The sequence below is a fragment of the Cajanus cajan genome, chromosome 6, assembly GCF_000230855.2.
Source record: "Cajanus cajan strain Asha chromosome 6, NIPB_CcT2T_4, whole genome shotgun sequence".
NCBI lineage: Eukaryota > Viridiplantae > Streptophyta > Magnoliopsida > Fabales > Fabaceae > Cajanus > Cajanus cajan.
In genome coordinates, this window is record NC_138522.1 from 13660872 (window position 1) to 13678669 (window position 17798).

Here is a 17798-nt window from a genome sequence, read left to right on the forward strand (position 1 = left end):
GGAAGATCATACATCATCCCCATTCATAAGAAAAGCTCAGGGAGTTATCAAAGATATGAAAATGATGGAAGCACTTGGAGAAGATTGATGTTCTTCCAAGTTTCCATGCAAGGACCGAAGATGCTCCTTGAGGTTGTCACATTTTGAACTTGGAATACTCCTTTGAAGAAGCTTCAATGGAGGAGAAGCCCTTGAAGAAGGTTCGGTTACTCCTTAGCTTGTTGTAGAAGCTTGAGGAACCAAGGCAAAGGTTGAAAACCTTTGGTGAGAAACCTTAAAGAGAAAGTTCTCCACGGTTTTTGTGACTCTTGAGTGAGAGAGAAATCTAATTTCTATTTCTCAAAATGTTCAAAAGTGATTACAAGAGAGGGATTTACAAATATATAGGGAGAGGTAGCTTCTAGGAGAAGCTAACCTTAACCATGGTTCACTAGGAACCATGGTAAGGTGTAGCTAACCATCCATGGTTTCTAAAACTTGTAGGAGAAGCTAACCTTGACCATGGTTCACTTAAGAACTATGGTAAGGTCAGCCCAACCTACCAAGGTTTAGAAACTTGGAAGGGAAGCTTCAAAGCTTGTAGGAGAAGCTAGAAATTTCGGCCAAGAACAAAAGGAATGAGCTAGGCGGCCAAGGCTCAAAAATGCTCCATGATTTATTTCAAAAATATTTGATTTGGTTTAGTTAGGTTCATCATATGATGATGAGACCTAGCTAAATCAAATCTATGAAAATTTAGGAGCAAAATGAGTCTAATATGCAAAATTTTGTGTAGGCCCAGTTCTGGCCCAATTACTAGTCACACCCTCAAGCATTGCTAAATGCCACCCCTTTTTCCCTACTGAAAAAATATAAAATGAATGTATCAACAAAAGAGGTTAAATGGAGTTAAACTCTCTAAGTAACCCACCCTAAAAACAATATACAATCACTAATAAAAGCAAGTAAAGTGCCTCACAAATACAAAGGTAAAAATAAGTCTATACAAAGAAACTACTATATGTACAAACATATGAAAAGGTCTTTAAGATCATTCCATTCCTCTTGGTTCTTTTAAGATATCACCTCTTAGATTCCTTGGTCTTGGCCATAGTCTATCATCCCCTCCCTCTTGAAAAGGATTTGACCTCAAATCTCGAGGGTCTTCATGATTATTGGCCACACCTACAAATATATAATAAAATTCATTAGAGGTGATATTCTCATCAAATAAATGTGAAAGGTATATCCTAGAAGGAATCCTTTCATGGAACCTAAAGAAATCTATGATACTAGACCTTCTAATATAATGAATAGAATCCTCTCCTAAACATAGATTAGGTATATTACTAATTCCTAAAAATTTGCTAAAACTAAAACTATAGCACACTAAAGACTTAATCCTAAAAACTAAAACATCTTGCCTAAAGTACCCTATGTGGTAACCTAGGCATTTCCTACAAAATAAGGAAAATACTACTAAGAAATTTCCTAAACAATTTTGGATTATATTATTTGTTGGATATTTATGAAAAGAATTTGTCACAAGGAACCTTGAAGGTTCATATTTTATATCTAACAAATAATATATTCCATAAATTGGGTGCATTATTGAAACAACTAAGGTAGAAAAATTCCTACACAAAGAAAAAATATCTACCTTGGGCACCACCAAGGAAGTAGCATGAGAAGTAGAACTAAGTGAAGTCCACTTCTCCTTCACCAAATCTTGAAGTTGAGATTCTTTTTCTTTAAAAATAATGGATTTGTGAATCTCTTCTTCAAGACTAGTGGCAGTGTGAGGGTAAGAGTTAAGGTCTTTATGAATAAAGAGAATATTTTTCGTAGGTCTTCTAGTAATAAAGCAATTCTCTTTAGTCATAACTCCCTTAGAGGATATTTCTTCCTCTTTACTCTTCCCTACTTTCTCACTTTTTCTTTTGATTTTCATTTGTGCTTGATCCTCAGCCACTTGTTGAGGTGAGAGAGGATAAAGCACAAATTTCTTTTCCTTATGAGTGAAGGTAATTTCATTAGTAAGACTATTATGTATAGTTTTCTTTTCAAATTGCCATGGTCTTCCTAACAAAATATGACAAGCTTCCATTGGTACTATATCACATAAAGCTTGGTCCTCATACTTCCCAATGGAAAACTTAACCTTCAGTTATTGGTCAACTACTATGTCACCATCCTTATTAAGCCATTGCAAATGATAAGGTTGAGGATGTGGCATAGTAATTAAACTCAACTTTTTAACCAACCTAGTGCTACAACAGTTGCACCATGAACCACTATCAACAATGAAAGAACAAGCATTATTTAAAACATTACATCTTGTATGAAAGATGTTCTCTCTTTGTGATAGGGTACCACTAGGTTGATTATGAAGGATTCTCCTAAGCATTAGGAGCTCTCCTTCATAAGGATAAACTGGCTCCACTTTAGACCTTTGAAGTTTTGTTTCAACCTCACTCTCACTAGAAGAGGAGGTAGTAGTCTCTTCTTGACTACTATAAGTGTCATGCCCCCTTAAGATCATGACTTTCTTTGTAGGGCATTGAGAAGCAATGTGGCCTCTCCCTAGACACTTGAAACATTTAATATCACTAGTCTTTGTGCTAGTGTGTGGAGTGATGAGATCTTTATCCTTATCTCTATTTTTCTCTTTCTTTTTAGCTAATTCCTTGGAGGGTTCTAAAATAATTTTCTTTTCAAAAGATTTTTCCTCCTCCATGTAGTCTTTCTTAAGAGATCTAGAGTGGGAGCTTTCTCTTTTAGAAGATTTTCTCAATATTTGTTGTTCTACCCTTACACAAAGTTGGACCAAGTCATTTAGGTCCCTGTAGGGTAGTAGCTCCACTTGGTCTCTAATCTCTAAGTTAAGACCACTTAGGAATCTAGCTATAGTGGTGGCTTCCTCTTCTCTAATACATGCCCTCATCATGTATAGCTCCATTTGTTGCCTATATTGTTCAACAGTCATATCTTTTTGTTGGAGCCTTTGGAGCTTATTCATAAGCTCCATGCCATAGTAAGAGTGATGGAAGGTGGCTTCGTTCCATGCACGCCCTTGATCTTGGTTCAACAAGGAGACTCCAAAGAAGATGGAAAGATGGTGGTGATGTTGGCGGAAGCACAAAGTGAGGATGGTTTGCTCAAGGTTGTTTCATCCAAGTGTAGGATGAAACCTATTTAGGGTTTTGCTCTCTTAGGGTGGAGATGGGAGGAGGTTAGCCAAAGGCAACCTAGAAACTAAGGGAGAGTTGGTGTTTAGGGTGGTGGTGGTCACGCTCAAAGGGGAGGAAGGTGTTTGGTGGGGTGTTGCTCCTTTTGGCTAGCTCACTTCACTAAGGTAGGTGAAGGCCAACCAAGGAAGGCCAAGCTCAACTCACTCATGGTGGTTTAGGGAGGAGGAGAAGGGAGGGGCCGTGGAGTACCTAGAGACTATGGAAGAGAAGTTGAGGCAAAAAAATGCACACTCAAATTCAATATATCCAAAGTATGTACAAGGTGATAGGCTAGGGTATAAATAGGAGTGCTTGCATCTAGGGTTTCATTTGGTGTTGCATTGGCCGAAATTCATCAAGCCAAATGCATACTAAATGAGATGCAAATTAACCCTAGATGCTACTTGGTGGCCAAGTTTGGCATCTAAGGGTTTAGGTTGGCTACAACAAGGTGCATGATAAGTCTATGCACCTTGGCCCTCCAATTGGGCCTAAGCCTACCTAACACAAAAAATGTCCAAACAATTCCACTAAGTGTGCGTCACCCTCCTAATGGACACGCCTAGCCCAAATTGAAATTAACCTAAGCATCTAAACACCCCAAAATACAAGGGCAAAATGGGAAATACAAAGAAATAAACCCTAGGACTAAAATACCCCAAAATACAAGGGTAAAATTGGAATAAACTAAATAAATCCTACACTACTCAAAATTAGTCATAGCATTGGACCATGTGATGGGTTTCACATGAAGTACCATGGATGGTCCTCCATCATACCCTCCTTCTTGAGAAGGATTTGACCACAAATCTTCAAGTTCTTCCATTTCATTGATCCTTCAAAAGAAGTGAAACCACAATTAGGGGAGTAAAATATTAAAACTTAACTATGCAATCCTTAAGTACATAATTTGTTGAATGAAGGTGCTTAGGGCAAAAGGGAAGAGCCAAAGAGGCATCACCATTTAAAATTTATTGACCCATGCAATTCATTCACCAAATCATCTAACTTAGGATTGGGTGCCTTTTATTCAATGATGGCTTTTAAAAAGGTGCTCATCCTCCATTGCCATCTTTCTTTGGCACCAAAGAAAAGAGGATGGCACAAGGGTTAAGGTTCACTTGAACCTAGCCCTTTTTCTTCAAAGGAAAAATTCTTTTTATCTTTTCTTTTCTTTTTGTTTTTGTTTTTGCTTTTCTCTTCATCATCTTTCTTAGCCTTTAGTTTGAGTTGGTCCTCATTCACTTGAGAGGGTGATAGAGGACACCACACAAACTTCTTACCTAAGTGTTGGAAACTTATTTTATTGGTGAGGCCATTATGGATTATGTGCTTGTCAAATTGCCATGGCCTCCCAAGCAAGACATGACTAACCTCTAATGGCACTATGTCACACAAAACATTTTCTTTATAGTTGCCAATAGAGATTGGTATGCTTGCTTGTTGGTTGACTACAACACCTCTTTCTTCATTGATCCATTGCATTTTGTAAGGTTTAGGATGAGGTTTTGTAGTTAAGGCTAGCTTATCAACCAATCTAGTACTACAACAATTAGAAGTAGACCCACTATCGACAATGAGAGAACAAGTACTTTCTAAGACCTTGCATTTTGTTTGAAACAAGTTCTCTCGTTGTGATTGGTCAATTTCACTAGATTGATTGTTAAGGAGCCTTCTAACCAACAATAAGTCTCCTTCACAAGGTAAAATTTCTTCCGCGGAGTCTATGGCTTCTCCTTCACTACTAGAGGAAGAAGAAGTAGCTTCATCAAGGCTACTATAGTGGTCTTGGGCTTTTAAAACCATAGTTTTCTTTGTAGGACATTGGGAAGCAATATGTCCTCTTCCAAGACACTTGAAGCACTTGATTTCACTTGACTTAGACTCTTTGGAAGGTGCTTTAAAAGATGATTTTTCTTTTTCTTTTTCTTTTTCTTTTTCTTCCTTGGGATAAGGTAGGGAAGAGTGGCCCTCCTTCTTAAAACTCTTGGAATAAGAGGGAGTGGAGTCTTTTTGAAAAGGTTTTCTTGTAAGTTGATGCTCCACTCTTGAACAAAGTTGAACAAGTTCATTCAAATCCCTATAAGGTAGAAGTTCAACTTTGTCTCTTATCTCAAGATTAAGACCACTTTGAAATCTAGAGATTGTGGTCCTCTCTTCCTCCCTAATCCCAGCCCTCATCATTAGCAACTCCATAGATTGCCTATATTCTTCCACACTAGAGGACCCTTGTTTCAATCTTTGAAGCTTATCCATAAGCTCTCGGTCATAGTATGGAGGAATATGCCTCCTTCTTAAGGCACTACGGAGCTCATTCCAATATTGGATTGGGGGCTCATGATTTATTCTCCTTTCTTTTTCTAAGGAGGTCCACCAATACATAGCATGCCCTTGGAAGCTAAGGGTTGCTAAAGAAACCTTCCTATCTTCACTTATTCCATGGCAAGAGAAAAGTTGCTCAACTTTCATTTCCCAATCTAAATAATTTTCAACATTATCCTTGCCATGAAATGGGGGAAGATTGATGTTAGGTTCCCTATTGGAGGACTCCCTATTTCTATGATGTCTTGGGGGCCTTTGATAGTAATCATCATTGTGATGACTACTAAAGAAGATATCACTTGGAGGTTGGGTATGATGCCCTTCCTCCTCATGAGCACTTGCATACATGTGCCCCTTTCCTCTTGAGGGTTGAGGAGAAGTGACTTTTGGTCTTGAACCACTAGCCTCTCCTCCCACAACTAATCTTTCAAGTAATCTTTTTATTTCCTCATTGTTTCTTTCAAACTCTTTTTCTTTCCTTTTCAATTCTTCTTCTCTTTTTATATTTTCCTCTTCTTTTTTTCTTAGGTACTCTTTCAATTCCCTAAGTTCATCCCTAACACTAGACCTAGTGCTACGAGAATTATGACCATGTACACTAGAATGCTCACTCATCTTTGATCAAAAGGTTTTCACAAAATTTTCACAAAGAGTTAAAAAGGTTTTCACAAAGATTGAGTGATAAAAAGGTTTTCACAAAAAGTTTTAAAGGTGCAAGATAAGTAGAAAAGGCCTAAGTATACAAATTGAACCTTCAAGGGGAGGTGGACTACAAAGAATCACTTAATAACCAAGCCCTTTTCAAGTAAAAATCACTAAGCCCTTTTTACCTTTCTTACAAAAAAAACAATTTTGACACTACCAAGTGTGTGTGTGCACGCACCCCTAGTAGGCAAAAAAAAAAAGTTAAGCCTTCTAAACGTTTTGGAAGCAAAAGTATAAAAAAAACCTAGACAATTATACTAGTAAAGCTATAAAGCATGCAATGGAAAGCAATTTAAAACATACACTAGTCGGGGTCCTAGTGAAGGTTTTCAAATCACCTTCTCTACACGCTCTAAAAACCCAAGTTGAAGAGGTTTAAAATGGCCAAAATTACAAACCAAATGGAAGAGATTAATGGCCTAAAACAAAGGGGCCGAAAGCAAGTAAAACAATGTAAACAAGAAAATAAGTCTTCAAACTCCTCCTCTTGTGGTTCCTTCACAATGAGCAAACGTGTTAGCACCTCTCCAAAGTGTTTACTCTCCTTTTGGTTTAGTGAAAACCCTTCCAAAGGCTAGGTTGGGTTTTGGTTCACTCCTCCACTCAATCCACCAAAGGATTGCTACTTTGCTAGATAGGTGCTTCACCTTCAATTAATGAAAACCAACCAAGAGCAAGAGTTCCAAAAAAATAAAAACTGAAAAGGATAAATTATGAAAGGCTAAACTCAGATAGAATAAGTTGAGACAAAACAAAAGAGGCCAAAAGAAAGACAAGCAAAAAATTAAGACTCAATCAATAAAAGATAGCACTCAAAAGAATAAACCTAGAATGGCACTAGAATAGGTTTGTGTTTAAGTTTCACTTGCTTAAGTCTTTTAGTGTTTTCGGTCCAGCCAAGGTATAAGTCCCAAAAAAATATGTCCAAATTGTCAAATGTCCAACTCCAAATGCAAAGGTAATGGTCCAAGTCCACAAGTCTAGCAACAAGTCCTTTTTGTCCAATAAATTTTTTTTTGTCCAAGATTTTTGTTCTTGTTCTTTTTGGTCACGGCAATTGGCTTTTTAATTGTCCTTGGGTCCAATTTTTTTTTTAAATTTTCAGCCCAATTTGTTGCTTAGGTTTTGCACTTGTGGTGGCACAAAAATTAGGTCAAATTCTTAGGAGAAGGAGACAAAGACAAGTGGCGTTTTCTTAGAGGTTTATAGGGAATATTTTTGAGTGGAAATGGTTTTGTACTATTAGGTCAAGTTGTTTAGCACAAAATGTCCAGCACACCTCTTAGATTCTTTTAGGGTTCTTGGCAAACAAGAAATCAACTTAAACAAGTGAAAATGCAAGGGTAAGGTGGGCGGTTTTTAGCATGTGCAAGAAGTTCACACATGGAAAATCATGGCAACATATAGAACATGCTAGAAGCTAATAGCATGCATGAATGACCTAGATAGTATTCTATATGGCACGCCCACTTAAGATGTATGCATCATGGTATTTTTCATGTTTTCATGCAAGGTGTTTGGGCACATACAAGGATATAATGGAAGACAAAATATAGGAGGTAAAAATGACAAAACTATAGGTAGATTCCAAAAACAAAATGCATGAACATGTGATACTCAACCTATCATGGAATATGACAACCCTAAAAAAAACAAGGAAACCTAAAGCATCAAGGAAGGTTCAAGGAAGCAAAATATGAACCAAAAACACAAAGAAAATATTCGGTCACAAGGAGAAGGAGAAGAAATGACCGAATCAAAAGAGAGAACCAAGAAGACTCAAAGAAAGACAAAGAAAGAAAACGTTTACCCTTGAAGAACCATGGCTCTAGATACCACTTGATGGAAGGTGGCTTCGTTCCATGCACGCCCTTGATCTTGGTTCAACAAGGAGACTCCAAAGAAGATGGAAAGATGGTGGTGATGTTGGCGGAAGCACAAAGTGAGGATGGTTTGCTCAAGGTTGTTTCATCCAAGTGTAGGATGAAACCTATTTAGGGTTTTGCTCTCTTAGGGTGGAGATGGGAGGAGGTTAGCCAAAGGCAACCTAGAAACTAAGGGAGAGTTGGTGTTTAGGGTGGTGGTGGTCACGCTCAAAGGGGAGGAAGGTGTTTGGTGGGGTGTTGCTCCTTTTGGCTAGCTCACTTCACTAAGGTAGGTGAAGGCCAACCTAGGAAGGCCAAGCTCAACTCACTCATGGTGGTTTAGGGAGGAGGAGAAGGGAGGGGCCGTGGAGTACCTAGAGACTATGGAAGAGAAGTTGAGGCAAAAAAATGTACACTCAAATTCAATATATCCAAAGTATGTACAAGGTGATAGGCTAGGGTATAAATAGGAGTGCTTGCATCTAGGGTTTCATTTGGTGTTGCATTGGCCGAAATTCATCAAGCCAAATGCATACTAAATGAGATGCAAATTAACCCTAGATGCTACTTGGTGGCCAAGTTTGGCATCTAAGGGTTTAGGTTGGCTACAACAAGGTGCATGATAAGTCTATGCACCTTGGCCCTCCAATTGGGCCTAAGCCTACCTAACACCAAAAATGTCCAAACAATTCCACTAAGTGTGCGTCACCCTCCTAATGGACACGCCTAGCCCAAATTGAAATTAACCTAAGCATCTAAACACCCCAAAATACAAGGGCAAAATGGGAAATACAAAGAAATAAACCCTAGGACTAAAATACCCCAAAATACAAGGGTAAAATTGGAATAAACTAAATAAATCCTACACTACTCAAAATTAGTCATAGCATTGGACCATGTGATGGGTTTCACATGAAGTACCATGGATGGTCCTCCATCAAAGAGGAAATGTGTCTCCTCCTCAACGCACTCCTAAGATCATTCCAATATTGGATAGGAGGATCATTGTGGAGACGCCTTTCTCTTTCCAAAGAGGTCCACCAATACATTGCATGCCCTTGAAAGCTAAGGGTTGCAAGTGGCACTTTCCTTTCTTCACTTACCCTATGGCAAGCAAAGAGTTGTTCTACCTTCATCTCCCAATCAAGGTAGGCCTCCACATCATCCTTCCCAAAAAATTGAGGGAGATCCACCTTGGATTCCCTAGGTTTAATAGTTCTTCTAAGGGAAGGTTGATAATGGTTATCCATATTGAGGCTTTCATTAGGAGATGTGTATTGGGAGCGTGAGCTCCTACTTTTTTTTCTATGTTTTTTCATATTTTCTTTCAACTTTTCTTCTTCTTGTTTTAAAATTCTCAATTCTTCCTCAAGGTAAGCAAGTTGTCCTTCTCTTTCAATTTTATCTCTTTCTCTTTGAAGAGACTCTTGCTTTTTCCATAGTTTAAGTGATTTGAGCTCTTTAGTAATGTATGAAAGACTTTTTGGAGAGCCATCACTTTCACTATTGGAGGAATTTTGAGACATTTTAACACAAAGAGAATTTTTTCCACTCAAAAATAGTTTTTAAGAAAATAAGATTTTTGGGAAGTGCTTAGACTTGACACTTGGAGGTCTAAGAGTACAAATTGAACTTTGGAGGGAGGTGAGCTACTAAAGAGCCACTTAATAACCAAGCCTCTTCAAGTAAAAATCTCTAAACCCCCTTGTATGTTTTCCTTGCACAAAGCAATTTTCACAAAGATATTTTCAAAAAGGAAAATAACAATCAAGTGCCTATTGTGTACAATTATCAAGACTTGAAATCATAAATGGCAAGAAAACATAAATTTCTTGAAAACTTAAATTGCTTGAAAACTTAAAGACAAGAAAACATAAACTAGGCGTGGAAAACAATTAAACCTATGTGAGAGCTTGAAAGGCACCAAAGACCTTCAAGGACCCTCTCACAAGTACTAAACGAAATTACTATTAGAACACTTAAGGAGAGATGGAGATACACCAAAGGCACTCCAAGACACTCCTTAATAAAGGCCTTGTACAAAAATTGGAAAATTAAAAGATTACAAGAAAAATTGAAATGCAAATTTACTTCAAATGAAATGCAAATTCACACTCCAAATGAAATGTAAATTCACACCAAATGAAATGTAAATTCACAATCAAATGAAATTAGTGGCTGCACTTAATTTCAAAGAAAACAAATTAGCCACTAATTAGAGACAAATTTTAGAGACAGATTTTGTAAGGAAAAATAGGTTTAGTAACAAAAATTTCCGTCACTAAAATTGGTCTCTAAAGTTCACAAAAATTTTCAAAATTTTGTTGCTCCTTCTCTTCCAATTCCAGCCACCAAGCATGCAGCCCTCACAAGTGTATCACTCTTCTTTTAGAAGAAACCTTGACTTTGGTTACTTCTAGGTGTTTTCAAGAGTTTTTCCACCAAGAGAGAACAAGCTCCCTAAGCAACCACCAAAGTCCTCAAAGTTGACTTCCTTCGACTTGGCCTCCTACACCTTTTAAGAAGCACTCAACCACCTTCAATTGCTGGAATATTAGTGGTAAAACTGAAAAGGCACAATTTATAATGGCTACACCAATTGGTAGAATGAAATGAGACAAACTAGCAGGAGTTCCACAAAAAATGACAAGCAACAATTAAGGCAAATTTAGAAAGCTAGCACACAAAGGATAACCTATCAAAGGCACTAGAATGGATTACAAAAACAAAGCTAAGATTAGAAACAAAATTAAGACACAAAATATGTGGCTGGACTGAAAAGTTTATAGGCAAAAACTTCACCAAAACCGAGAGCTAGATACACAAAATTTTTCACTCCTTTTGGCTTTTTCTTTTGCTATTTTCTTTCTTTTCTTTTTGCAAAATATTTTTCACTTATTTTTCTTTGATTAATCAGGAGTTTAAATGCCTTTTTAACACATATAGCTCTCGGTCTTAGGCTAATAAAACTGCTGCAAAAATTTTCACACAAAACAAGAGGTGTTCACATGCATCATTCAACTAGTGCTTCACAATTTTGTAGTATTTTTAGGTCAAATTTTTATGCACTATTTTCTTTTGTTTTTCTCATTCATTAAGAACACATACACCTCTGTTTTGTCTCTGTTTTAATGCTTTAAAAATTGCAATAGGTTTCAGCCACACACAAGATTCAAGGAAACCTAATAGGAAATAGTGTTTAACAATTATTTTTGACAAAACTTTTAATAAGACATAATAGAAACCTAACTCTAGAAAATTTGCTAGAACTAATAGAAAATTATGAACTCAAACATGTAACACAAAAGCACATATAGGTAGGCACAGATTTAAGAAAAAAATAATGCAATACACAATGAATGAAGAACAACATAAAAAACAATTAGTTACACATAAGCCAGTCTAGGATTTAACAACATACAAAGGACTACACATGACTTCTAAGATAAAACAAGTGATTCAAAAATAAAACTAATGCAAGATGAATGTTGTCCAATCACGGACACATGTTAAGAAATTGAGAGACTCAAACAAACATAAAAAACGCATAAGAACAAGAGTCCTAAAAGCACAAACCGAATTGATTCACAAAAATTGGAAACAAGCAAAATATGAATCAATTACTTCTTATGAGACATATAGGATCCATCAAAATATGAAATAAAACTAGATCCATACAGCAACACAAATTCAGACATAGGAGAAGGAAGGAACAACACGAAATCAATGGAAAAAAAAAGTTAGAACACAAAACCTCAAGAGCACTAGGCTCTAGATACCAAAAATGATGGAAGCACTTGGAGAAGATTGATGTTCTTCCAAGTTTCCATGCAAGGACCGAAGATGCTCCTTGAGGTTGTCAGGTTTTGAACTTGGAATACTCCTTTGAAGAAGCTTCAATGGAGGAGAAGCTCTTGAAGAAGGTTCGATTACTCCTTAGCTTGTTGTAGAAGCTTGAGGAACCAAGGCAAAGGTTGAAAACCTTTGGAGAGAAACCTTAGAGAGAAAGTTCTCCATGGTTTTTGTGACTCTTGAGTGAGAGAGAAATTTGATTTCTATTTCTCAAAATGTTCAAAAGTGATTACAAGAGAGGGATTTACAAATATAGAGGGAGAGGTAGCTTCTAGGAGAAGCTAACCTTAACCATGGTTCACTAGGAACCATGGTAAGGTGTACCTAACCATCCATGGTTTCTAAAACTTGTAGGAGAAGCTAACCTTGACCATAGTTCACTTAAGAACTATGGTAAGGTCAGCCCAACCTACCAGGGTTTAGAAACTTGGAAGGGAAGCTTCAAAGCTTGTAGGAGAAGCTAGAAATTTCGGCCAAGGCTAAAAAATGCTCCATGATTTATTTCAAAAATATTTGATTTGGTTTAGTTAGGTTCATCATATGATGATGAGACCTAGCTAAATCAAATCTATGAAAAATTAGGAGCAAAATGAGTCTAATATGCAATATTTTGCGTAGGCCCAGTTCTGGCCCAATTACTAGTCACACCCTCAAGCATTGTTAAATGCCACCCCCTTTTTCCTACTGAAAAAATATAAAATGAATGTATCAACAAAGGAGGTTAAATGGAGTTAAACTCTCCAAGTAACCCACCCTAAAAAAAATATACAATCACTAATAAAAGCAAGTAAAGTGCCTCACAAATACAAAGGCAAAAATAAGCCTATACAAAGAAACTACTATATGTACAAACATATGAAAAGGTCTTTAAGATCATCCCATTCCTCTTGGTTCTTTTAAGATATCACCTCTTGGATTCCTTAGTCTTGGCCATAGTCTATCAGAAAAGAAAGAAGAAAAATGCGCAAATTCACAAGTCAAAGCTGCGTGTGTCAGGGCAAGTACACCTACTTTTCAGAGAAAAGCAACGCCTCCACAGTTACAATGACGGAAAAAGGAAAAACATACCTAGCTCATGATTGAAGTCAGAAATAAAAGGAGACAAATTATGCAAAGGACTTCACGTAACACAGATTAAGCAAGCAAAACATTTAATACAAAATTAAACGCATTAAATGAAAAAGATCTGTGCAGCCATGAACGAACGTTTATCTGCACCAACGGGAAGCTCCGCCTCAATAAATATATTCAAATTTAAATAACAGGTAGATGAATCACAAGGCTATAAATAGTAAGACCTGAGAAGAAAATGTTGAAGATAAGAAATAAGCGATAAGCCAAAACAAGCGTCAAAACAATCTTACCTCTCTTCATGTGCAAAAGTTGAATATCCGTGTAAAAGTAAGATAGTCTATCTTAGTGAGTATAGAAATCATTTTATCCTCTCTATGAGAGTTACATATGTAACGTACACTACAATAAATGAGCTAAATAGTGGAGGTTATTTTTACGTTTAGTGGAGGTTTTTACCCTCCGCAAAATAAATCGCAGAGGTTTCCAAAAACCTCCACAGTTACATTCGCCGCAAGCAATTAGCGACGTTTTTTAGAAACCTCTGGTATTGTGAGTATTTAGCGGAGGTTTTGTTAAGGAGGTTTTAAACCTACACTAACAGTGGAGGTTTTTTAAAGGAGGTTTCAAAGCTATGCTAACTGCAGAGATTTTTTAATGGAGGTTTTAAAGCTATGCTAACTGCAGAGGTTTTTTTACTGGAGGCTTTGAAGTGAAATAATAGTAAAGATTATTTAGTGGAGGTTTTAAAGTAAATTAACTACAATAATCATTAATCAATATATTTTTGTAGAGTTTCTAATCCTCCCTATTTTCCTGTGTATAATAGTTTTTATACTCATTTTAATTGCATAATCTACATGTATTATAATTTCCCATTTTCACTTGTGATATTTATAAGAAACTTAATAAAAAAATACACATTAAATGGATGAAGAAATTCCATTTCTAATAACCAAAATACCAACATATAGTTCAAAGATTTACAATTCAAACTTCTATTATAAATCCAAGTACAACATAAAATCCATAACATTGTCAAATTAGCCTTATACTAAACTCTAAATCCGAAATACATTATAAGCAATCTAAGGGTTGCTAACACCAGATGATCCTCTTGCATCCAAAGGTGTATTAGGAACACTTGAAGCATTGTTTGGCTGAAATAATAAAAGCAAAATAACTTAGTTAAGAAAATTATATATCACATATATTATATCATAATGACAATTCTAAACAAAGATATAAACTGAAAGTATAGAAGCTCAATGTACCTAAGCGGCCAAATACATATGCCCAAGAGAAAGCCAGTTTTATACCAAGTTCCAACGTGCAAAATCATAAACTGAAAGTATAGAAGCTTCAATGTACCTGAGAAGATAACAACACCATCAGCAGACACCCTCACCAACTCTGGCAGGGTTTTATTCAAGTATCTTGGAGATAAGTAACACAAGATAAAAGGAGCAAAAAAATAGAAAATCTTAGCATTAAAAATATAGAAAAAAGAAGCTTAGCATCATTGACATTCATTATATAATTTGATGATGTGCAAAGGCATATATAAGATTTGGAACACAAAGAAACTTGTTGAATTGCACGTAAGCACATGCATTGTTGCATACCATTTATATTAGGTTTTTATAGCAATGCGCGGCGTCAACATAAGCTTGGGCAGCTTCGTGCTTGCTTTCCAACTACAACAACACGATTCATCACAGCGCGTGGAAATAAAGTCTGTTTACATAAATCATTGCTATGTTACAACAATGTACATCAATGTCTCTCTCTGTTCCAATGATGCATTTGCATTTGCTATCTATCAATCTGTTTTCTGCTTGTCGTGGAACAAATATTGTTTGCCTATCTAATACAATTCACATTTGAAAATGGCTTAGTTCTAGCTTTTGGTGCAGCTTTAGTTGCTACTGCTGGTGCTCCAAACACATTCCAAAACCTCAATGTTTCATCCGCTGCTGCTGATGCCACTATGCAACCATCTAGACTCTGAAGTAACATGACCTTACACCAATCAGGAAAATACTCAAAAAATAAGAATCTAATCAGGTTTGTCACCCTTTAGAACAAAAATCTTGAAACAAAAGAAACCAAAAAAGTCAATGTTCATTTAGTTCAAGCTACTTCTTATAACACTCAAAATTCAAGAAGGTGCAGAGAATACATTCTAAAATAAATAACATAGCTAACATAGAAAGGGGAAAGAAGGCTACCTCTCCACTAGCTTCATCATCTTCATCATTCACTTCAGATTTGGACTTGTCCGATTCATCATCATCAGCAGAGCTTGCCTGGCAACATGATAGAAAATAAAGTATATAAACAAGACGATCAAAAAACCACACAGGCACACACAACAGAACAACCGAAACATGTTACTCACTTGTTTCTTATCATAAGCTTTCATAAGTTTTTCATACTCAACTTTCCTTTCTGCAGCCTTGGCTTCATATGGAGCTTTCTCCTTTTCATTCCAAGGAGAGGAGTCAACATTAATTAAAAAATAAATCCTTCTTTAATAGAATGATTTCATTTATATATATATATATATATATATATATATATATATATATATATATATATATTCTGATATACTGGAATTTAATTGAAGAAACATTTGCTTACATACTTAAAATTATACCCGAAAGAATCTAAAAGCACAACAAAGAGTAAATTAATTTAAAAGACAACAAAAACGTGTCATTATTTATCATAATTGCAGAACTTACAGCACTGGACAAGGACTTCCATTTCTCTCCTCCAGCTTTCCCAACCTTCAATCAAAGAGTGAAGCAAACAATTTAGATGCTTATTCAAAAAGGGTACATCATCATTGAAGATGAAGCAATTTGACATGTAACTTACAACTTCTACACCCCTCAAATGAGGATTCTCATCCTTAAAGGTCTTCCTGAACTCCTCACTACCACAGACCATGAAACAAGTCATGTAATTTTCCAAAGGAGATATATAATAAAGTAAAGAGAAAAGACAGATACAAACAGGAACACAAAGAAAGCACTGGATGGTCTCTTAGGCTTGTTGGGGTCTTTCTTAGCCTTCTCCTTCTTTGCCTTTGGTGCTCTACTCCTTTCAGGCTTAGCAGGAGCCTTCCGCTTTCCAACCTTTCTGAAAGCAATAGAGATATATGTTCCATCACTACACTATTCATGTAACAACTGGATGCACCATCAAATATGCATAATCAGATAATAATATAATGTTTAGATATTAAAAAATGCACTCGAAAGCCAACACCCTGATCAACAAAGAGATGCAAAGTTATATGAAAAATCAAAATGCCTCAATAAACTTCACCAAACTGTAATGGTACAAAGAGATGCAAAGTTATATGAAAAATCAAAATGCCTAAATAATTTTCACCAAACTGTAATGCTACAGGAACTCGAGAACTAACCGGTCATCAACAGGCTTCAGAGCTTCTTTTGAAGTCTTCGCTGCTCCCTTACCCTTTGCATTCTTCATTTTTTAAGCTCCTGTGACAAAATAATCTACAACAACAAAAAAATTTCAATAAAAAGAGACAAAAGATGGATAAAATTTCAAACAGTTAAATAATAAAATTAGCTTAATACATAAATCAAGATCCCCAATAAAATCAGGATAAAATAGATGCAACCAACTATGAATTTAACTGAGACTCACCAAATGTTACATGCAAACCTAGAAATCCCCCTTATAAAAAATCATTAGTTTGAAACTTTGTAGCAACAACACAAATCACACATGCACACACAAAATATTAGGTTAACTGTTGGTGACCAAAAAAGGCACGCCGTGCCACTCTCATTTTAAAAAAGAAATTAGAAAAAAAAAGTAGACAGAATAGTTATTTAAAAAGTGTGCGGTGATTTGTAACATGTAATTTACAAGAAAAAGTAGTAACTTATAAAGGATAGTAATAAACCTCAAACCCCCCAAAACAAACAAACAAACCATAAACCGCGATGGGAAGGTACCTGTCTTGCTCGCGGATGTTGGAGCGAGGGTTGTGGTCGCCGCTCTCGTGGTTGCCGCAGCCGGGGCTCGCAAGACCCTCCGCCATGCTCGCTGGAACCCTAATTTGAGAAAGGGAAAAAGGGAAAACATGAGGCGAAACCCTAGAGAGAGGGAGGAAGGGGGAATGTTAAGAATACCTGAGAAAGGGTCACAATGATTGTTGAGGAGAGCATGAGGAAAATGATTTTCATCCCTCACGAGCGTTTGGGTACCGCGATGTTCTTCGAGGATTTGGGGTCGAGCGTTTGGGTACCGCAATGTTCTTTCATCCCTCGTGGTGCTTAAGGGGTTTCGAAGGGTTTTTTTGGAGAGAGAAGCCGTGGGTTTCTTGATTTTTTAGGGAGGGGAGTTGTGGGGTTTGTGATTTTTTAGGGAGGGAAATCACAATTTGTTTTTATTTTTTTGGAGAGGTAAGCTGTAAAGTTGAAGAGGGAAATTCCAGATTTTGGAATTTTTTTTAGAGGGAAATTTTTTTGGAGGCAGAAACTAGAAAAATAATATTTAATTAATAGAGGTTATAAACCTCTGCAAATTAAATAAAAAAATTGTAGTTTTTAATAAATTAAGGAGGTTTTTGAAACCTCCACAAAATAACCTCTACTATTTAACATTTTTTTTGTAGTGGTAGTTAGTAGACTGGAACGGGGCGTTCCCAAACTAGAACAGGCCATTCCAAACAACTAAATAGGCCTATGAATCTTGGACTGAAACAAGCCGTTCCAAACTGGTCATTGTG

General features: G+C 36.5%; 1 protein-coding gene across 2 annotated transcripts; it reads right to left on the reverse strand.

Annotated features, from left to right (window-relative positions):
* Positions 1–14749: 14749 nt before the first annotated feature.
* On the reverse strand, positions 14750–17430 carry LOC145958973 (high mobility group B protein 2). 2 transcript variants are annotated; one of them, XM_083076775.1, is made up of 9 exons: positions 17200–17430; positions 17023–17121; positions 16461–16554; positions 16046–16171; positions 15908–15965; positions 15772–15816; positions 15426–15506; positions 15256–15333; positions 14750–15046 (listed from the first exon to the last, which is right to left on the reverse strand). In XM_083076775.1, the coding sequence occupies exons 3-9, from the start codon at positions 16526–16528 to the stop codon at positions 14888–14890; spliced, it is 615 nt and encodes a 204-aa protein (XP_082932901.1). In that variant the 5' UTR covers positions 16529–16554; positions 17023–17121; positions 17200–17430; the 3' UTR covers positions 14750–14887. The 2 variants fall into 2 exon arrangements, with proteins under 2 accessions (XP_082932901.1, XP_082932902.1); XM_083076776.1 differs by having other exon boundaries at positions 14750–15031; positions 17200–17428.
* Positions 17431–17798: the final 368 nt, after the last annotated feature.